The sequence below is a fragment of the Canis lupus genome, chromosome 1, assembly GCF_048164855.1.
Source record: "Canis lupus baileyi chromosome 1, mCanLup2.hap1, whole genome shotgun sequence".
Classification (NCBI taxonomy): Eukaryota; Metazoa; Chordata; class Mammalia; order Carnivora; family Canidae; genus Canis; species Canis lupus.
Window position 1 is genome coordinate 29,806,452 of NC_132838.1, and position 22,592 is coordinate 29,829,043.

A 22,592-nucleotide genomic window follows, 5' to 3' on the forward strand; every position below is an offset into this window, starting at 1 on the left:
AATCCAAAAATTCTATATTTGAATATATTTGAATTCACTGAAGTAAATACCTGTTCCTCCAGTGAGAGCTCCCTTGGTTATATCTCCATTTCTCTGATCAATGGTTTTCTACATAAAAAGAAAGAAAAAAAATTTAAATCTTAAAGTTACAAGAGAAAGTAAAGGAAAAATAAATTACTAAGAACTGTTTTAAAATGTCCACCTCAGTACCTTATCTGTAGCTTCTGTTCGCCTGGTTCTTTTCATAATCTCCTCAAGTCGCTACAAGAAAGGGAGAATTGAGCAAAGGAGTCAGATATGGAAAGAAGGCTAGCCTGGCACTTTCACTAAGTAAATGGGTCACTCAAACACGTCTGTTACTTTGGGTAAGTGTAACAACCACTGCTTCATCTTAACAGGCATTATTCACGTCAAGCTGAACTGCCTTAAGCCTCACCAAGTGGAAGAAAGTGTTTTTGGTGAGGGCCGTACTATGAAAACTGATTTCTTTGGAGGAGATGATGCATCCTGAGAGCTAGTCTGGTGGATCTGGAATGGGCAGCATGCACTTGCTTTCTGAGAGCAGTGAGCTCCTCTCCTGGTCCTGGGGCGTCAGGGCTGGGGAAGAATGGGAACAGCATCCCGGGCTTCTGTTCGAGGCTCGCGTCACCTTTTTTCTTTCCAGGCGCTCCTGCTCTTCTCTCTGGAAGTGCTTCTCCCGCTCCTGCCGAGCCTTCTCCGCTTCCTCACGAAGGCGAGCTTCTTCTTCCTTCTGGAAATAAGAAGTGGGCCTGTGCATCCGGCCAGCAGGGCTGCGGCACCCCGCATCCGCCTGGCGCACGGGGCGCGCGCGGGCACTTCTTCCCCTCCGCGGCCCGGGGCCCCCACCTGCTTCTGGGCGCGCTCCTGGTCCTCCCGCTCGCGCCGCTCCCGCTCCTCCGCCTGCCGCCGCAGCTGCTCTTCCCTCTCCCTGGCCTGCTCCGCCTCGAGCCGGCGGGACTCCTCCTCGCGCCGCGCCCGCTCCTCCGCCACCTTCTGCGCCAGCTCCTCTCTCTTTTGTCTGGAAAAAAATACAAACGTGGCTGAGATATACTGGGGCGGGGGGGGGGGGGGTGCTCCCTGAGGAGAGGCTAGAGTTGTGGTTGGGGCCCCGGGCAGTGTGCTCTGAGGGCTGGCAGGAAAATCTTCGGGACACACTCAGCGTGGTTCAAGGGCCAAATGTGAAGCCATCCTCTGTTCTTCCTCCTGGTTTTCCAAGCCTTGCATCGCCTCGTGGTACACGGAAGGAAAATGCAACCACTAATATTCTGAGGAGAGTTCGTTTTGTGAAAGGGTGTGCAACGAACTATCTGTAAAGGCTGAGACTTGTTTAATTCCATAATGGGGCATTTTAGTAATAAATCTGAACCCCCTTCCCCCCAGGTAATCTTTGTAAATTAATAAAGGTCACAGTTTTGTTACAGGACAGGAGGAAGATGGACCATGTAAGCTCCCTGCTGGGATCAAGGGTAGGTGTGTCCAAGATCCCTTAGCAGTTCAGGGGGCAGGGGGTGGGAGTGGGGATGCAATCCTCCCTCAAAGTGCAGTTCTGCTTGTTTGAAGAACAATGTCCTTGACATTGGTTTTATTAGCCTCAGAAGGAGGCCAGTGAAGCCAGCTGTCCCTATCATCCTGCCTAGCAGGCAATCTGGGGTGCTTAACTATCTCACCCAGCAACTTCCTCTGAAGAGTTCTATCTGGAAGAAAACAGGAGCTTTTATTATGCAGCTTTAAAATGATTGTTAGAGGGATCCCTGGGTGGCGCAGCGGTTTGGCTCCTGCCTTTGGCCCAGGGCGCGATCCTGGAGACCCAGGATCAAATCCCACGTCGGGCTCCCTGTGCATGGAGCCTGCTTCTCCCTCTGCCTATGTCTCTGCCTCTCTCTCTCTCTCTCTCTCTCTCTCTGTATGACTATCATAAATGAATAAAAATTTAAAAAAAATAAATAAAATGATTGTTAGATAATGAGGAAATATGGAGATTAGGAATATGTTCAGTAAAAAAAATCAGACTGTACAATTACACCTCTATTGTGGTTATAATTATATAAATAGATGCATGTATACATATTTACGTATGTAAACAAACCCTCACACTGGAGACTGGAAAGGATTACCCAGAACCCTCTTTGCCAATTATTGAAAACTGGTAAGATTATGGATTTTTTTTTCTTTAAACATTTCTCTATCAAGGTTGTTGTACTGTCATTTTAGTAAGAAAATGTGATGTTTTAAAAAAAAACCACTTAGTGGTCAGAGGCCTGATTCTGAAGCAGCTAATCCCTTCACCTTCATCACTACCACCACTTTGTCTGTCAGACTGAACACGTGATCTAAGGGATCCCTAGGATGTCACTGCTCACTGAGCAAAGTCACTGCTTTACCTTTCCAGTTCTTCCTGCTCTCTCTTCTCCCTTTCCTCCTTCTCCCTCTGCTCGCGGGCCAGCCGCCTCTTCTCAGCTAGCAGCCTCGTGGCCTCTTCTGGGTCGGTGGTGCCTGCGGAGGTCTTGGGGGAAGCGCTGGCAGTCACAGTGGATGGCGAGGCTGGGACTGATGCTGGGGCTGGGACCGGTGCTGGAGTGGGGGCCGGGGCCGGAGCAGCTGTACAAACAGGTACAAGGAGAAAATCAACTGGAAACAAAACCCAAAGAACAAAACAAAAACTAGCATTCCCCAATTCCCCACACCCCAGGCCTAGAATTCATCATTATAAGAGAAAAGGGAATGTTTATTACTGTGTGTTCTCATGGTTTCACTGTATTCTATTTGTAACCAAGCAACAGATAACAAAAAGGCATGTGTGTAAGTGAGACATCCAACAAAGCTGACACTCTGTCACCAAGTCTTATTTTCATACAAGTTAATCAGTTAACAACATATATCGAATGTGTACTCAGTATAGAGCCTCACGTTAGGTTCTGTGGGAAGTTCTACTCTGAGCAAAAAGAAGATGAGATCTTCCATTTGCCTCTCATTACATTAAAAAAATTCCTTCTCTTTAGTGACTATTTATTACTAGCAGACCAAAGCCTTTCATTGACCATCCTCTGCATCCCTGCCACAAGCCCAGATGCAGGCTGGGAAGATGATACCCTATGAAGATGGAGTCTTTTTTTGACTGCCTAGAGCTGTCTCCAGGTCTGAGGTGGGAGGACCCAAGGGCCTCTTTAGGACCTGGCTCTCGTATTCATTCCTTACCCATTTGGGCCTCCACTGTCCATCCTGATGCCAAGTGTAAGATGGGAGCACAAGTCTTTGACCTTATCCACATTCAGGAAATGGCCTAGAGAGCCATTCTAGGAGTCCCACAGAGATGCTCCACTGTGAGGTGTGATCTCTGGTATTCTAGACCCTCCTTTCATGATTAACATTTTCCTTTAATCCTCATGATTAGGTATTTTTCTTTGCCTCCAGGACACTTTTTGGCCTTTCCCTTCTCTCCCTTTCCATGCAAATAAGGACTGGACTCTTCTACTATCTAACAACGCTTTCACTTGTCTTGTTATCTATTCTTTGTTACCCCTACCCCCAATTTCAAATTAAGTCTTAAGGAGAAAACTTTTGAATGAAGACAGTTTTCAACAAAAAATACTGAATTCCTAGTTCCAAGGATTTCTAAACTTCTAAATAGCACCTGGTTTAGCCTGGCAGAGATGAGATCTACTGGGTCTTTTGAAACGAATTCTGACCTCTGTCAAGGGCCAGAGAGGCTAGCCAGCGGTCCTTAAACTCCAGTATGCATAGGATAAACTGGCCATTCTGTATTTTATCTGGCAATCCTGCAGAGGAACTGATTGATGAGCTTACTGTCTTTCAGAGTTCCTGGATCCACCACATACTTGGATTCAGTAGGACTAATATAGGGCCAGCACTTTGTCCTTTGAAACATTGTAGAAGTGGTAAATTAAAAATATTTCCATAAACTTTTTGAAGATCTTTCCTCTAAAAGGAGGAGACCAATCCCCTTCAATTGAGTGTGAGGTGAATCTAGTCACTTGCATCTAATGAATAAAATACGACAGAAATTGTGACTTCTGTGTATAGGATTTCTGGGCCTAGGCATAAAAAGTGTGCATTCTTTGTGATGTTCTCTTTCAAATCACAGTCTCTGAGGGAAAGCCAGCAAGCCAAGTCCAGCAGACAGACTGTGAGGACATCAAGCAACTCTATGGAGAGGTTCATGTGCCATGAAATGGAGCTCAGCCATTGTGTGTGCACCATATTCCAACAACCCAGATAAACTGCTTCCAAACTCCTGCCCCAAGAATCTGTGCAATGTCATAATTTGTTATAGCTCCAAAATTTTAAGATCTGTTACACAGCAATAGATAACTAATACAAAGTAATTCTGATGCAAGTGCTCTGAACACCACATTTTGTGAAAAAAAGGACTCGGCCAATAAAAGGAATCATAAATCATACCTGAATGAATATGCTGTGGCTTTTTGTTTTAAACCTTTTTTTAAAGATTTTATTTATTTATTCATGAGAGAGAGAGAGAGAGAGAGGCAGGCAGAGGAGAAGCAGGCTCCGTGCAGGGAGCCCGATGTGGGACTCGATCCTGAGTCTCCAGGATCACGTCCTGGACCTGAAGGCGGCGCCAAACCGCTAAGCCACCCGGGCTGCCCTGCTGTGGCTTTTGATTGGATGTTTCTTTCTTTATTTGTAAGAAAATCTCACGTAGGAAAAGTTCCCAAAATTAACCTTGGAGTAAAATTTCCAAGTCCCCCAAAGAAGAGCAAGCAACCCACACCTCATCACAAGTCAGCTGAATCTTACCAGGAGCAGCCTCTGGCTCGGGAGGTGACCCCTCTTCAGCTGTGGCTTCTTCCACCTTCACTAAAGGTGCCCTGCTCTTAAGTGATGGCTCATTGACAACTTTTGGGGGCTCCTTCTCAGAGTCTTTCCTCTCAGGTTCCACTCTGACTTCTCGCTTGACAGGGCGGATGTTGCCAGGGGATGGGGGCCGGACCTGGGCAGGGGCAACTTTGACTGATCCAGAAGGCAAGGAGGAGGTTGGTCTGGGTGTGCCAGGCAGATGCGGAAAGGATTTGGATGGAAGCCTAGGGGCAATAAACAGGGGAAAGAGAATAGGAGCCATCAGAGCAGGCTTGCCAGAACCTTCCTTCCCCCACTCCTCTACCACTTGACAGTCCTAGAACACCAGCACCAGTAAGGTGAAGAAATGAAGAGATACTGAACTGGTGTATTTGTTTTTTATGTGGCAAACACAGAAATATTCACTTTAGAGACTCATTCCCATTTCCTTTTTTCTTTCCTACAAGGAAAAATGTTATTCCCTAAACAATACTAGACACCATGGAGAGAATAGTTTGCTTTCAGAGAAGAGAAGCTACAAATTCTTCAGCATGGCAACCCAGACAACCTCTTAAATTTTGCTTACCAGAGTCGGGAGGGAGCTGGTGATCTTGCTTTGGGATGAGATGGAGATACAGCCCTCCGAATAGCAGATGTGGGGTGGATCGGTAGGTTTTCTCTCTCCTTCTCTCTTTTATAGCCCTAAGTTCCAAGAAACACAATGATTAGATTTTGATATGAGTGGGACAATCCCATTAACAGTATATTCAGGAGTGGAGCTACAACCCACTGAGTGACTTTTTGGAAATTTTCCAACCTTTGTCATTGATATCCATTCCACTCCCACAAAAGCCCTTGTTAGCTTAAACCTGAACATTATAACTGAATTAACGCCATCTGACACTAATTAATAAAGTTCTGGATGTCTGATCTGGAGTTACATTTGCTAAAGAAATATATATGTATACTCTTAGAAAGCACCTGTACTCTGTATCTACAATCACCTGGGGCAAAAATCTCTCACTGTCTTTAGTTCACACAAATATCAAAATAAAAGTCCTTCCATTTCCCCATTTCTCCCCCATTTTAATTCTTTAGCATTTTTTCTTTTTTTTCTATGTTGGAACATACCATACTCAGTCTTTTTTTTTTTTTTTTTAAATCTTAACATATCTGCTATATCAGACATTAATTCATTTTTTTCCCTTTATACTGATACTATATAAATAATTTCTTTCTCATCTAATGTCCTTTTGCTCTTAAAGGAAAAATCAGGTTCAAGGTGAAGAATTTTAGCTCTTTTTAATCTTAAGGATAAAACTGAAATGGGAGAGTGTGTCAAAACATCCCTCCTGGGATCCCTGGGTGGCGCAGCGGTTTAGCGCCTGCCTTTGGTCCAGGGCGCGATCCTGGAGACCCAGGATCGAATCTCACGTCAGGCTCCCTGCATGGAGCCTGCTTCTCCCTCTGCCTATGTCTCTGCCTCTGTCTCTCTGTGATGACTATCATAAAAAATAAATAAATAAATAAATAAATAAATAAATAAATAAATAAATCCTTCCTTTTCTAACTGCATACTAGAAATTCAGCCAGACAGGTGATACCTTTGCTAAGTCAAAACGAGCAAAGGGAAACCCAGAAGTGTCTGGTAAGCTATAGTCAACCAAAACAAAAAGACAAAAACAAAAAAACAACCCCCAAACACAAAAATGCACAGAGCAAGAAAGACTCATTCTAAGTATCTGAAACTTGCCAACAATGTTCTGGGACAGGACTGGATACTGGCTGGAAGCCCCCGTGTGAGCACCTGTCAGCACTTTGCTCTGTGGGACCCTCCCAGGAGAGCAGACTGAGAGTACAAGGGAAGGGACAGAACTTTGTTGTATCTAGCTGCAGGGCCCATACACTGGAGTGTACCTTTTTCTCTCTCCTTTCTGCCTGGTGCAAGCATCAATTCCCCTCTTCCTTCCTTTCCCCACTCCTGTTCCCCTTCAGTATCCCTTCTCATTGTTTCTCTCCACTTTTCTTAGTAACAGCCTAGTTGATAGACTGGGCTATAGGGGTGTGTATGTGTGTGTGTAATATGAATATCAAATAATATTCAATGTCTTCCCCTGGGTGAAGGGCACTCAGAGGGGCACTTGACGGGATGAGCACTGTACGTTATACTATATGTTGGCAAATCGAACTCCACTAAAAAATATACAAATAAAAAAAATTCAATGTCTTCCCAGAATTTCTAAATGAAATAAAGACTGGGGCAGGAAAGAGCGTTACAAGATATGTGCCAGCTCCCTATCACTTGTGGCTGCATGACCGGCCTTTGCCCCCATTTCTGGTCCCAGAAGGCTGGAGGTAGGGCCTCAGAATACAGCTATTGTTCTTGGGTAGCAGAAGTGGCAGCCAGCACATGGGACCCTTCTGGCAGGTATATTGGGTGGCATTTATGCCTCTGACAATTATGTCAGAGTGGAAGGCTCAGAACTCTTCCAGGGGAAGTTGGGGTTATGTACTCCAAGTAGTTGTTTTTTCCTTTTTCTCAAAAACATTTTAATTTGGCTGAAGTCAAAGTAAGGAGAGATCTGAATGAGAAAATAAATCAGGAAGAGTAATTTGTGACGTGGAGGATACGGGGATGAATTTCATCATCTGTGTCTTGATAAGACAGGCACTGTGGGAATGAACCTACAAAGAACTGTATAATCTTTCTTTTTGGATTAAAAAATAAAGTGCCATTGAACCAGTTCTTTCTTTCCTAAAACTGCCCTCCCCTTAATCATCTTATAGGGATAGAGAAATAGGCAAAGAAAAGTTTAGAAACATGTTCAGTACTTGAGACAACATCCTCTCAGGCAGGTAGATGGTTTTACCCTCTTAGTTCTTTTAGACGTCTTTTCAGTGGTTTGTAACCCATTCACGTATTTGGGTACCACACATGTAAAGGCATTCCTCATCCTCATCCAGATCTAACAGCCAGCACTCTGTACAATAATCTTTCCTATTAATATTTTCCAAAAGACTACTGTGGAAGACACATAGCAAAATGCACATGTCAACGGACAACTTAGGACAAAGACTTTTATTTTACAATTAGAGTTAGGTTTAGGATACAAATAACTTTCAAGAGAGAGAATAGAGACAGATACTTCAAGGTACTGCTGTCCAATAGAACTTTCTATGATGACAGAAATGTTCTACATCTGTGTATGCTAGCCACTAGCCACATTTGGTCATTTGAGTTTAGATCTAGATTTAATTAATCTAGATTAACTAAAATTAAGTTGAAAAAAATATGAAAACAATTGTATTTATAATAGTATCAAAAAGAATTAAACCCTTAGGAATAAACTTAACCAAGAAGGCAGAAGACTTGTACACTAAAAACTAAAACACATTGCTAAAAGAAATGAAAGAAAACAATGGGAAGATATTCTGTGTTCACAGATTAGAAGACTTACTGTTAAAATGTCAGTACTACCCAAAATGATCCACAGAGTCAAAGCAACCCCTATCAAAATCTATCGTCATTTTTTTGCAGAAATATAAAAATTCACCCTAAATTTAAATGGAACCTCAAGGAACCCTGAATAGATAAAATAATCTTGAAAACAAAGAAAAAAGAGACCTTCCACTTCCTGATTTCAAAAGATATCACAAAGCTTTAGTAATCAAAACTGTGTGGTACTGACACAAAGAGAGACATGTAGACCAATGGAGTACAGGGCCTAGAAATAAATCCTTGTGTACATGGTCAAAAGATCCTCAATAAGGGTGCCAAGATGACTCAATGGGGAAAAGATAGTCTCTTCAACAAATGTTGCTGGGAAGATTGGATATTCACGTGCCAAAGAATGTACTTGGACCCTTACCTTACACCGTATACAAAAACTAACTCAAGATGGATTAAAGACCTAAATATAACACTGTTTAAAACTATAAAATTCCTGCAAGAAAATAGGGGAAGCTTCATGACATTGGATTTGATACTGATTTCTTGGATATGACACCTGAAGCACAGGCAACAAAAGCAAAAATAGATAAATGGGATTATATCAAACTTAAAAACTATTATGCATCAAAGTACACAATCAACAGAGTAAAAAGGTAAACTACAGAATGAGAGAAATATCTACAAATCATATATCTGATAAGAGATTAATATGCAGAGTATGTAATATCCAGAATGTGTAAATATCCTACAACTCAATAAAAAATTAAAGGTTAAATAAATGAAAGAATAAGATTAAAAAATGAGCAAAGGACTTGAATAGGTATTTCTTCAAAAAAGATATGTAAATGGCCAACAAGCATATAAAAATGCTCAATGTCATGGATCATTAGAGAAATGCAAATGAAAACCACCATGAGATAGTACCTCATACCATTCAGATGGCTGCTAGAAAAACAAACAAAACCCCAGAAAATAACAAGTGTTGGTGAAGATATGGAAGAATTGGAACCCTTCTGCACTGCTGGTGGGAATGTAAATAAAATGGTGCAGTTGCCATGGAAAACAGTATGGCAGCTCCTTAAATTATTAGAAATAGAATTGCCACAAAATCCAATCTCACTTCTTGATGTATATATATGTATCCCAAAGAATTGAAGGCAGGATCTTGAAAAGATATTTGCTACCCATGTATATAGCAGTGCTATTCATAGTAGTCAAGAGGCAGAAGCAACTCAAATGTCCATCAGCAGATGAATGGCTTTACAAAATGTGGTGTATGTGTACATGTGTGTGTTTGTATGTATGTGTATACATACATACAACGGGATATTATTAGCCTTGGGAAGGAAAGAAATCCTGTCACATGCTAAAACATGGATGGACAGATCTGAAGGACATTATGCAAAGTGAAATAAGCCAGTTACAAAAAGACAAATGCCGTGTGACTCCATTTATTTTTTTTATTTATTTATTTTTTGTGACTCCATTTATATGAAGTATCTAAAGCAGTCAAATTCATAGAAACAAAGTAAAATGGTGGCTTGTCAGGGGTGGGAGAGGAGGAAATGGGGAGTTGTCCACTGGGCACAGTTCAATTTTGCAAGATTTAATTAGTTCTGGGGACAGGCTGCACAACATGAATATACATACCACTACTGAAATGACACTTAAAAACAATTAAGATGGTGAATTTGTTATATGTTTCCTTTACTATAATCATCTTTAAAAAGAAAATTAAATTTAAAATTCTGTTTGTCATTCTCACTAGCCACTTTTCTTTTCTTTTCTTTCCACTAACCACTTTTCAAGTGCTCCATGACCACATGTTGCTGATTGTTCAACTGAATTCCATAAGGGAGCTCTGGGGTATAAAAGACTTGTGAGTCACTTTCTGGATATAGGTATTTGCCTAAATGTTTGCATGTAAAGAGCTGAAAAGATAACCAATAAATCAAATATAGAAAGGGGAAGGCATTAAAAAAATTAAAATGGGTGAGAAAGTGGAGCTTTTGGATGGTATGATGAGAATCCCTCTCCTTTAATCTGTTGGCCAAGGGTCAACTTTCATTCTTCCCTCCTGGCACATCAGGTTGACCTTTTATCCACAACAAGATGTTTTTCCTTTGCTCAGTGTTTTTACCTCTTCAATAAGTACCTAACCTTTGGGGGCAAAATTCTTCTATTAGTTCTCATCCATAGCTAGGCACTGTGAAGCACTGATGTGCTAATGATGAGCAACTACCCAGATACCAAAGGTAGTTTCACCTCCAAGTCTCACCTGCAAGAATTCCTTGTGGGCCTGGATGTCTGACTCAATCAGGAATTAAACTGATTCCTGAAAGCCTGGGCCTTGGAAGAAAACTGCCTGTAGGCAAAGCCATCAAGCTCTCACAACCTTCAAATTATCCTCAAACATCTAAGCAAAATCCTTTGAAGCATCCATCAGCTTCATAAATCTCAACTGCTCTGGGAAGTTAAGACTGAAAATAAAATTGTTCAGCCTTTCATTAAATAGGTCATAGTGTTACCATGGGAGAGAGGCAATGAGATCTTCCAGTTGGCTGGGGGGTCCTTTAGGAGTAAGTACAATGCCTGACCATCACAGGGCAATGTCTACTTCTTTCAATGGCTACTAAATAACATACAGTTTGAGGAAGAAAGATTCTTGGAGACATACAAATTACCTCATTGCATTTACGGCAGGAAATTAATTATAGGTGAAAATTAATGTTAGCTCAGCCACCTTGCCAGTAATTACAAGTACAAATTATATTCTTCATTTGCAAAATTTGAGTCTATAAAACAGCCCAGTTGCCTTTCAAGTATTAGTTACTTAGCAAATTGCTAGTGTTTTCAAAATACACTGTTACTATATTGTAAATGTGGGCCCTGATGGGGATTAGCTAAACAGATGAAAACTCTTTATTTTGCTTTTTGTTGAACCACATTTAGAGTTCAGCCAGCTTTTAGATATGGTTTAATAAAATGCAGAGGCAGCAGTCCAGGCCCACTTCCCCTTCAAAGACTTTCTTACTTTCAAAAATGTAAAAGTGTGCTGTCACGACACTTGCCGCATGCACACACTTGAATAAAGAATAGTTTTCATCCTCAGATTCACATTTTTAGGGGGAGCCAAACTCCCAAGTGGAGAGGAAGCATGAGGACACTACTGTCCAGGTGTGGGCACCTCCCACTCTGACACCCACACCGCACCTTGGGGTGGTGTTCACTCTGCACAGACACAGCAGACTTGCCTGGCTGCTCCCAACGGCTACTCACCGCTGTGCCATGAACAGTCCTCCTTCTCGCAGAGCCCTCCGGTGGTGTTATCAAGAATTTTGGTCGATCCATCAGATTTCTAGAGTGTGCAGCTTTGTAGGGCATGATGTTGATGGGGCCGCAAGATGCTGAACGAGGACAAATGGGGATAACTAGGGTGTAGGTGATTGTTTTATACACAAGAGTGCCAGAGGAGCAGTTGAAGGAAAGCCAAAAGCAGGTTCAGGAAAAGGAGCAAAGCAGAAATAGAGAAAAAAGTAGGGAGAAGAAGTTATTACCTAAAGGTGCCCAGAACCATCATATTCAGCTCTCCTCACAGTCCTATCAGTTTACAGTGTGTCCAAAAAGAAGCCATGTCCAAATGAAAACCCTAGGCTATGTAAGTTATTGGGCTATTTAAATAGAGATTAAAGATACAGATAGAGTCTCATAATTAAGGAAAGCAATGGCCTTATATTGCTATGAACTGATGGTTCTGGGAAAACACATTAGTGACAGATCATTTTTATATAAGGACTGTTTATAATCAGATTTTTCCTAATTAGCTTTAAGATGGAGTAAAAGGTGGAGATACAGGAAGCAAGCAAGCAGGCAAACAAGATGTACTCCAACTATTTCAGGTGTAAAGTTCAACAGCCAGTGGAAAAAAGCAACAGAATTTTTATAATGTTAAACAATCAAGTCTTACTAGGTGTTACAACTTGTTACAAGGATAACTAATAATTTCCAGAAATAAATTCTGTAAATGTTTTGTCTATTTAAAGCCAAATCAGATGCATGGCTTCTGGGTTTTCCCAAAAGCCAAGGCATTTGATGGTCTATAACAAGCAGAAGAACATATGAGGATATAGGATGTAATCATTTAAAATGGTGATGAGGACACACATATGTTAAAACTGCCAAAAACAAAGTTGAATCATGGAATAGCTTTTACTGTTTTACTCAGGTTGGGATATTTTTGAAAAAAAATCACCCTTTCTGACTATTCAGTTTCACAGGAACACTGTCATTAATCAAGTGATTTATCAAGTGATTTCAAGCAAAAAATGGGTTTAAGGAAGTTCCTATAACACTACATATGTATCAAAAGTATGGTTACTAAGGTTCCAAGGTTCACTTTCAGATCTCACCCAGAAATCTTGTTCTCCAGCAAAAAAATAAGATAATGAAACATGACTCCTGAGAATACGATGTGCTTGGATGATGTTATAAAATGACTTTACCTGCCTATAGCCATTGTAGCAAACTTATGAAAAGACCATTATTTCAGCTAAGCATAATAGTATTTATTAATAAATTAAAAACTCAAAAGTTGGCAAGACAAATTAGGAATTCTGGAATTATAGAGTTAAAAAATGTTATTCTGATTTGTTCTACAAACAGAAAGTTGATCAGATTGCTTATTTATTCACGTGCTCTCTTATTAAACAATTTGCAGTATCTTGAGTCATCACTCAATGGTCAAGGCAGGGAATGGACTGGAAATTGCATTCTCTTTTCCAATCCTCTGAAAACAGAACTCTATTTCTTCAGGATAAACTAAAACACTTTGCATTCCCCTTCAGTCCTCCTTAAAAGAATATTTGTATCTTACTTGGGAGTTGACCTACGTCTTTGCCTTAGACTTTAATGGGGAAGGAAGATTCCTTTCATTGTGAGAAAGGAGAACCTAGTCTCATTTGGCTTCCTGTGATCACAGAGGAAACTATTTGAAAATAACTTTTTTCAAGTGCCACAACAAAGCATTTGCATTTCTCAGATAGGAAAGAGTTCATTAATGCAAAACTCTACCAAGCCAATCAAATGAATTTAAGTAAAGTAACATCCTGGCACAGGACACTTCTGTGGGATTAATGTCCAGGAGAGACACATATTGCCCAGGGCATATCCAGAGGCTATTTACCTTGTGCTCCAGGATCAAGAAACCCTAAACCATAGTCCTGCTCTGAGGCCAGGGTCTGACAGGAAGAAGAAAACAACAGAAATAGGATTTCACTTCCCTCCAGTGGAAAATAATTTTGGGGGTATCTATGGAGCACTTCCTGAGATGATCATGGGTGTAAGCCAATCTCATCATGGCTCTGGTTCATTCTTTATTACAGCGCTGATGTAGTATTAAGCAAAGAAAGACAATATCCTTAAATCTATCTAGTGGAGTTTGTACAAAACTCCTCAGACTTAATTGTTCAAGGAACACTGTCAGCCTGTAACAAACCCTGTAAATTCTTTCTAAGGACATTACGTCTCATGGAATTGGTTGTTGTTCTGAACAGCAACTACTGAAAAACCTGAAACCTTTAAATTATGTATTTGGATTATCTTGCCCTTCTGAAGAAAGAATAAGAGCAATAATACACAGTTATTTTTATTTTTCCAGAGTGCTCTTGATATCCCGAAGTAGTTTTCTTAAACATGAAAATTCTTCTATGGAGTGTCCAGTAGAAAGTCTTCTATACTATCCCTATTTCCTACTACTCTTGGTAACAAGTGGGCATTAATTTAACTTCTTCAAGATCTTCTAAATGAACTGTATGAAAAGGTACAGGGAAAAGATAATGCAATACAAGTGGCTGGAGTGTAGCATAGAGAATACAAATCTTATAATAATATTAATAACATTTATTGATGACTTACTATGTGGCGGGTACTACTCTAAACATTTTATGTGTATCAACTCATTTAATCTTAAGCTCTAATAATCACATGTATTTTAAATGTATTTTAAAAATGGGCATGGAGAGGTCAATGCAAAGCAGTGGCCACAAATGAGAGGTAAATTTCAAGTGCACTTATTACTTGTCCTGGGAGTCTGTAATCACCAAACACCCTAGGAGTAAGGATGGCTGTTTGGATCTGCTACTGCAACTCTGGCTCTGGATGTAGGTCATCCTTTTGCTAATGGCAACTGGATATAAGATGAACTTAAGAGACAACAGTCAAATGGAAAGACAAGAAAGACTGATTGCAGAGAGTAGATAGAAAAATAAAAGTGGTGAACACAGTGTTTTTGACAAGATGAATGTAAAGGATGTTTACATATATAATTTCAAGTGGAAAAAAAATGAAAACAACAGTTTTGGTTTGTTAAATATAAGCCATGTCAATGCAATAATAAGGTAACAATAATCTAAGGAATGTATTGATAAGAATGGGAACTCAAGAAAAGGCCTATGGATTGCTTTACACTAAAATAAATTACAAGAATGTGTCCATTTGTTAAAAGGAGAATGGAAGAGTTGCAAAGTAAAGAACAGCCAGTGAGCAGGTAGAAAGCACCCTGATTAAGTAGAACAACGAAGAGGGAAGATGGGAAGATGGGCAAGCAGAATGGGTGGGGCACAAGGACAGGATGCTGCAAAGGACTATAGGAGGAGCAAAAGAATTGACAGAAGTTAGTGGTGACAATGACAACAGCAGACACTTTTTCAGCTGCGAGGCAGTCATTAATATGAAACAATGTACAGTGTGGAGATTCCAAAGCATGAGTGCCCTAGACTATTTGGATCCTACAATACAGGACTGAAAGCAGTTTTACAGTTTCTTCAATTAGCTAGACATGCGGAAGAACTTCCATGACTTTTCTAAAAGTAGGACATTCACAGGCAGAAAATAAACTATCTTGAAATAAGCGGTACTTTCTCCTCTGGAAAAATCTCAGATGCGATGTGACAGCTGACAGGAGAGTTCCTTCACAGAAAACACAGAACACTGTGGGGTCCACCTAATTGAATGCATAACTCTATACAGAGCAGCACCCCAGGCACCCAGGATGGAGGGCACGTTAAGACCCAATCCACCGATTAAAATTCTAAGTGGCTCTGGTATAAGTCACTTATTGTCACTGCCCTTGGTTTCCACAAGCAGGTGGTAGGAATGTCTGTACTTGCTTTTTCAACTGCCTCCTGGAAGTACTGTGAGAATTAGGGTTGTTAATAGCTCATTGGGCACCATAGATGAAAAAAAAAATCATAAAACCATCAAGAATTATTTGCAAAGAGGGTGAATTAACATGAAGAGACGTGCAGAAGCAAAGCATTTTTAAAGGGAACTTTATGATGTAATTTCCTAAGTGCCAAAGACAAGGGCTGCTAGGCTGGTTACAGAGATATACCAATTGCACCCAGAGATATTTGGGAAAAACAGAATCAACTCACCGTGAAAGGAGATGTTGCCAAAAGCTGAATGTGTATCTTTCTTTCCAGATAGATATAGGCTCTACGCTAACTTCTCATTAAACTAATTGGCTCATTCAGGCATGCTTTGCATTTCAAAAATGTAGAGGAGTTGTAACTAATTACAATAACCAGTCCTTGGCACATTCTCCATATTTTCAAAGTATGTAACAAAGAAGAAGACTGTAATTAGCCTTCTCCACAACTCCTAGAGATTTGAGAGGGTACTAATTCCTAGATTACATATGAAAGACTGGCACAGGCAGAAGGAGCTAGCCCACAGCCACTCTTAAGCAAGAAACTCTTGCTGAAATTGTCCTGGGTTTTGCTTGTATTCTCAAGTCAATCTATTAGTATTAAATATTAAATCATGTCTACCTCTGATCATCTGCTCAGATGCAGGGGCAGAAAGAAAGGCGGGGAAGGGGTCGGTGTTTCGGGTGATGTTACCAACAACCCAGAAGCATCTGAAGCCATCTGATCACAAGGAGGGGCGTCCTTTGTCTGCCTGGCATCTGGTGTCCAGATAAGATGTGAAAGGAAAACAATACCAGGAGCATGAAACCAACACCAACAGACATTTCCAAAGCCACTGCACCCAAGGAGAGAGAAGCAAACACACTGGGGAAAGCCCGGGATGTGATTAGATGAATAGCGGTAGCTCAGATGTGCATCAAAAGGTTGGACTTTACCTCACCAAGAAAGTTCCACCTTGACAGTTTTACCTGTATCTCCAGACAAGGCAGCTGTGCTTTTACTTCGGGCCAGGAACGAGTGTGTGGGCGTCAGCAGTCTGTTAACAACGCTGCTCTCCCATGGGCTGAGCTGCAGGCGGCGAGCTAAACGTCACCACATAAGCAAGATGTTAGAGGAATTCTTTCCTGGGGCAAGAGGGTGCAAGAGCATCAAACTTATTGCTTCCATATCCCAGGCCTTCAAGAGACGAGGCTCTCCAACCAAGCAGGACGGCTAGCATACGGTCTGGGAGACGGGAACTTTGCCCAAAGGAGGAGCTATTCCATAATGTTGCCTTTCTTTAAGATATTAAGTTTGGGACAGGCTCTATGTTAGATTTATGTTTGCAGATTTTGTTAGCCACCTTCCTTTCGGTGTGAAAAAGTAACAAAACAGAAACATCAGGTCACCTACAGGTTTGGCGTCTAGTTGTGCCCATCTGCCCTTGTCAGGATGGGCAGTGATCTAATGGCACATACCTCGGCCAAAGGGCTTCCTAAGTATCCTGAATACTCAACTCCAACACAGGCTATGACAGCTTAATGCAGGACTGCATGTCTATATAAACAAAGACTGAAAGGGTCTCCACTACATTTTGCCAGATGTTCATGAACTGCTACTTCGTCAGTTGGGGGAAATTAGATATAATAAAAGGAAAGAGGACTCATCCAAAGTTCTGTCTGATTTCCTTTTGACTTTCCCATTCAGTAAGCCAGGTTCTCTCAAGCCTGTTTTGGCAACAATGTAAACAAATCTGGTGGAAGATAAGGGTAAAGCTGAAGCAAGATGAAATTAAACAGAAAAACCAAAATCTAATCTAAACCTAATGTTAGAAATTACTAGTGAGTGCATGAAGATTCCAGGAAATAGATTTAGGATAATACAGTGAATATAGTTCCAAACTATACTGGGGCTTGGTGGCAAGACCACCATAAATTATAAATTATAAATTAATGACTTTGCTTATATTGTTAGCTTCCAGTGGTGGTCCATGAAAATACAGAAGCTACTGTCCAAAAAATATCAGGAAAAAAGCTTGCAAGATCCTACAAATATCACTAAAGTAATCATACATCTCTATTTTAGGGCACACCGCTAAGTCACTGATAAAAGTCTTTAAAACTGTCTAAACATGACAAGGCCAGTTCTGCTCTGTACTATAAACAGCAGGTGCAAATATTCTTGCCTCTGGAGCCATTGTTCTTCTAATAATCTGTATTGCTGTATTTATATGCTGTATTTTATATGCTGTATTTTATAGGAATGACGTTGAAATTCTAAAAGATTAGTTTTAGTTAACAGGAATTAGTTGATGTTAAATGTTTTTGCAGGAAATACCTATTCCTTTTGAAAGGAACTACCAACCTCCAGTAAGTATCCTAATTACCTGACTTCATTTTTAAAAAGTGGTTATTTTGATCAAGGCTGTGGTGAATTTAAGAATTAGTGAATTATTTATTGGATTTCCTGTTATTAGGAGAGTCTTCACAGTTAAATGAAATCTTATCTGACAGACATAAATAAAAGGATGTATATATATATGTATGTGTTGTATATATACAATTACATATATAATACAGTAATAGTTGTATAGTAGAATGCACAATAGAACAAGTGCTGTTATACACTCTAATATGGCAGTGTGTGTATGTGTGCATCAACAATGGAATTTAATGTACACTAAAAGTAGAATAGTCACACAATAAAACCAATGGGGAAGAGTGAGGAGGATGAAATGAAAATCTTCAACAGAACTATACTTTTTAAAGTAGATGAGAAAGGGAAGAAGAAAGGAACCCTCTATTTCCTTGACAAACTCTGTAGGATGACTGGCTCACAACTGCAGAGATGGTTTGTCATTGAGAAGACATATCCTTTCTCTGCCCTGGCTTAAGAAGTTAACTTTTTATTTCTGTGAGTCTTGAAAGTATCAACCAAAGAATTTGCCTCAAATGAAGATTGCCTCTTTGACTTGTGTTTGAAGCAAATTGAAGAGATTTGTTTTATAGCTGACACTGTGAATGAAAGATTTTGACAGAAGGAACATGTTTCTACTTCTTCTGTGTTCATTACTATGACCTGAATAAGAGAGAGACAGAGAGAGATCTCTTTTTCTTAAGATAACATTTTAGTAAAGGTTAGGACAGGAGAGTTAGTTTGTTGTTTTTCTCCCACCCACCTAGAGGGGCCTGATTTTAAGATGATAAGCTTCTGAAGGAAGAGATATTAATTCTTGTGAAACAACTTACAGTATTGATCCTACTTAAGCACTTAAAAATGAGATATTAAAAATTCCTGTAATAGACCATCTGAACCAGGGGAGGCAAACAAACATTATAGACATTTATACTACCACAGTCATCCATAAGCAGGAAATCACTGTTCAGTTTCAGATGGGTGCCATGCAAAAATCAGGCAAGTACTGCCAGATCCCGATAGTTCATCATAAGTAGGAAATGCAAATATTGTGTGAGGTATTCCATTTTTAGAATGATGGCAGTGAATTCAAATTAAAGCAAGAACAAAAACCCCTGCTCAGGTCAAAAAGAACCTGAATGCAGAATGCAGCTTTAGGTCTACCACCATGTCCTATGATCTAGATTCTAGGGAAAAATGTATGGACTAATTTTAAGCAAACAGTAGGCAACTTCATTTCTTTTCTTTTTTTTTTTTTTTTGTTGTTGTTGTTTGAAATTCCTTATTCTTCCTTGAGAAAAATCTGGTTAAGTAGGAGCTTAAGAATATTAAGAAACACATTTTTAATGTGAAAATTTCCAGTGGCAATATTCTCTCCATTGCAGCAATTATAAAAACCTTTGGTAATCAGAGGTTTCCTTTAACTTGGGTCATTTTATCAGTCTATGTGACACTATATTCATGTTTGATAATAAAAATATTTAAAAATAAGTAGGGCACAGGCAGAGAGCTCATGGATGTCATGCATTAGTGCTGGAGGACCTGGGGAAACACATGTTAGCAAAGTGGGTATTTACCAAACGGTATGGAAATATTTTAGTATTTTTAATAACCAGGAGAGCATTCCAGCTGAACGTCAACCTTGATAGCATCAGAGCCTCAATTTAATATCAGCTTTAAGGCCTATGCTAGAGGGCTGAGAAAGCCCAGACAATCTGGTAAATGGTGTACATTCTTTAATACATTGCCAGTAAAAGCCTCTAACTTAAAATTCAATAAGGATGCTTCCTAATTTAATAAAGCATAACCAACTTTTAAAAATAGCAGAAAAAAATAAAGTTAGCAGAAAAGAAAATGAACTAAGTTACTTAAATTTATAAATTATAGAAGTTCAAATTCAGAAGAATTTCTAGTCTCATTAAAAGGCCTAGCCATCTCACTGTCCTACTGAAAGTTCTAACTTTAAAAAAAGAAAAAAAAATTGCTTCCTGGACCATATGGGAGGCTCTTGGGTGAACTGAATCTTCCTTCCTGGCCAAACCTGACCTCGTCTTTTAGACCCAGGCAGGAACTGGTAGTTCACACAATTCTTTTGACAAGGTGGCAGAGAAGCAGAACTCCCCAATTTAGTGCTCTCCCTTTGCTCTATTAGTCCAGCTTAGGATTTGATTTGATAGGTCACACGATTCAAGGGGCAGTTTCCTGGATTTGGCTATGAACTGGCTGTTGAACTTCCCTTAATCCTTAACCTCACTCAAAGCAAGAATGCATACAGTCAGGGTGATCTAAGGAAGGACATCCATGAAGGTAAGAGGATGCAGCACAACAACAACATGGGTTAGTTGCTGGTGATCTCTGTGCTAGATCCTTTCTCCAACAATTAATCTGTAACACATGAATTTGGGTCTTTCACCTCTGTCCATCATCTCTGGAATTCTGTTACCCCAACTGGAACAGATGAGCCATCCAGTAAAACTTTCTCAGTTCTAAGATCCTATTAAGAATATTCCATCAGATATGATCATTCAGAATCTATTAAACATTCCTGTTGCTAGTTGACAAATTACTGTTGTCCCATAGAAGGGTGATAGGAAATTGTTCAGTTTACTGCCCAACTACCCCAATTTCAGCTGTGGAACTGAAGGAGGTAGTTGGTAAGATTGACTTCAAAGTACCATAAAATCACAATTGTAGTTTGTTTTAGACATAGGTTCACAAAAGTATGAAACTAAAACGCTGAGTAAGGGATCAAATCCAAAGAATTTTAGTATATGTGCTGCCGAAGCAAGCACTCAAATCCAAAGAAAAGGTGAGTAGACAACTGTTAAGAATGGCACTCATATGCTGTATTTCATATTAAAGGAATGGGTTTGAAGATAAAAGCTGTTTATGAAAGGAATGTTAATTCATAATACTTTTCTCTAAGATGCAAAAGAAAAAAGGTACGTAATTTGACTATATGTCTAATATTGATGATTTAGGCATATTAGTTAAAAAAAAGGAATAGTTAAGGTTAAAAAGCAAGAGCAGGAAGTTGTTCAACATTTACTACTTTAAGAGATTAGTTATTAGTTTTATAACAGCAACATGTACAATATTGTACATTACAATGACACAAGTTTTACACAATACAGAATATATGGATACACACAGAACATGCACACACTGCATTCTTTACAAAGACTATAAACACTGAATGTTTCCCAGTAAAGCATTCAAAATAACCACAATTTGTTACTTTTAAAGAATATATGTTTTTATATTGCACAATAATTCTTTGGTTTTCTAATTTAAGGTCATTTTAAGTTCTGTAAAACCGTAGCTCATCTTAAAAACTTGATTTTTCCTTCTATGATATATAGATGTATAAAGTAAAACTTTAATTTTATAAATAACCCAACATTCATGTACTGTAAATCCATGGGATGAATAAAACTCAAAATTCAAATAAAACATTAACTGGGGACTATGATTATTAAAACTTGTAGGAGACTTCAGTGATGATATTCTTGAAGCTAAGCCAAATCCCTGAAGGGTAAAATGAATGGACACCAAGAACCGATCACACACACACACAAGAAATGCAAGTAAGCAAGGTTTGGTTAAATGAGAAATCAAATAGCAAAATGAAATCTACCAACATGAATCATTTAAAAAGATTTCTTAGAAAGTCAAAGCTTGGCATTCCCCAAGTACAGATGAAAAGTCAAAGACAACATGATTGAAGGAAAATAATTGTTCACAACAAAGATTTTTGCAATGTTGGTGGATAAGTGGGTGATTTCTGGAACTGTAAACTCATTTACTAAAAAGTTGAGAAGCACCGCTTCCATGATGGCTAAATGCAACCATTCAGCCAAGTTCTAAAATGAGCAAGGTTCTTGTCGCAAGGGAAATGCTGCTCAGCCGTTTACTGCTTTTTTACTTTGAAGTTGTGTTCTTCCTATTTAAGAAACGTAGGGAAAGCAACTTCAGATGCTTATTTTTAGCTGTAACATCCAGAAAAAAAAAAAAGCATTAAGTAAATAACAGAACACTTTTTTTTGTTGTTGTTTTCCTTTTGACTGTACCTCTATCTGGAGAATTTAGTAAAGTTGCAGATGAAGAGGAGAGCCGCTTGCTAATGACGGGATCAACATGTTTCGAAAGATTCATGGTGGAAACTGACCGCCTGTCTGGATCTAAAACAAATGGAGATAATGCTAATTGACAGCCGGCATGCAGGATTGCAATTTCCTAGTTCACTGATGGAAGGAAAAACTAGAATTGGATGCTTTCAGCTCTATTACTAGATCTTACATAATAGCACAGTTTTCTAAATGGACATCTTAAAGGTAACTTCAAGGTTAGAAATAAAATTCATTTTTCTCATAGGATAAAATAAATATTAAGCACACCAGTTTGTCAGCCAGGGAAGTTCAAGCATATTGTTACAATAATACAACAGACAGACAAGGACCAAAGGCAGATCACTGGAGGGCAAATACAATAATAGGGCTGACTGTACAGCAAAGAGAGGTTTGTAAAAGTGGATGCCCTTAGAATTTCCCCAAATAGGAACAAGGGAGTAGTAATAGGGCTGGTGAAATAGAATGCAAACACTAGGAGAAAAAAAAAAAAAAAAAAAAGAACATCAGGTTCTATGCATTTGCTGCTACCTTTTCTTGTAGAGCCAGTCACTTTACCTAGGCCATTAAAGTTCA

The 22,592-nt window shown here is 39.5% G+C and overlaps 1 protein-coding gene across 14 annotated transcripts in view; it reads right to left on the reverse strand.

Moving 5' to 3' along the window:
* MAP7 (microtubule associated protein 7) overlaps positions 1–22,592 on the reverse strand; it is a 173,333-nt gene that overhangs the window by 12,299 nt on the left and 138,442 nt on the right. For 5 of the 14 annotated variants that reach the window (XM_072825026.1, XM_072824993.1, XM_072825001.1 and 2 more), the window contains exons 6-15: positions 21,960–22,070; positions 16,464–16,577; positions 11,567–11,718; positions 5,423–5,538; positions 4,798–5,081; positions 2,403–2,619; positions 868–1,039; positions 650–751; positions 211–261; positions 51–108 (exon numbers count right to left, since the gene is read on the reverse strand). In XM_072825026.1, coding sequence (XP_072681127.1) covers positions 51–108; positions 211–261; positions 650–751; positions 868–1,039; positions 2,403–2,619; positions 4,798–5,081; positions 5,423–5,538; positions 11,567–11,718; positions 16,464–16,577; positions 21,960–22,070 — 1,377 coding nt within the window. Of the gene's footprint in view, positions 1–50; positions 109–210; positions 262–649; positions 752–867; positions 1,040–2,402; positions 2,650–4,797; positions 5,082–5,422; positions 5,539–11,566; positions 11,719–16,463; positions 16,578–21,959; positions 22,071–22,592 lie in introns of all 14 variants that reach the window. The other 9 variants (XM_072825035.1, XM_072825007.1, XM_072825015.1 and 6 more) reach the window with 5 other exon arrangements.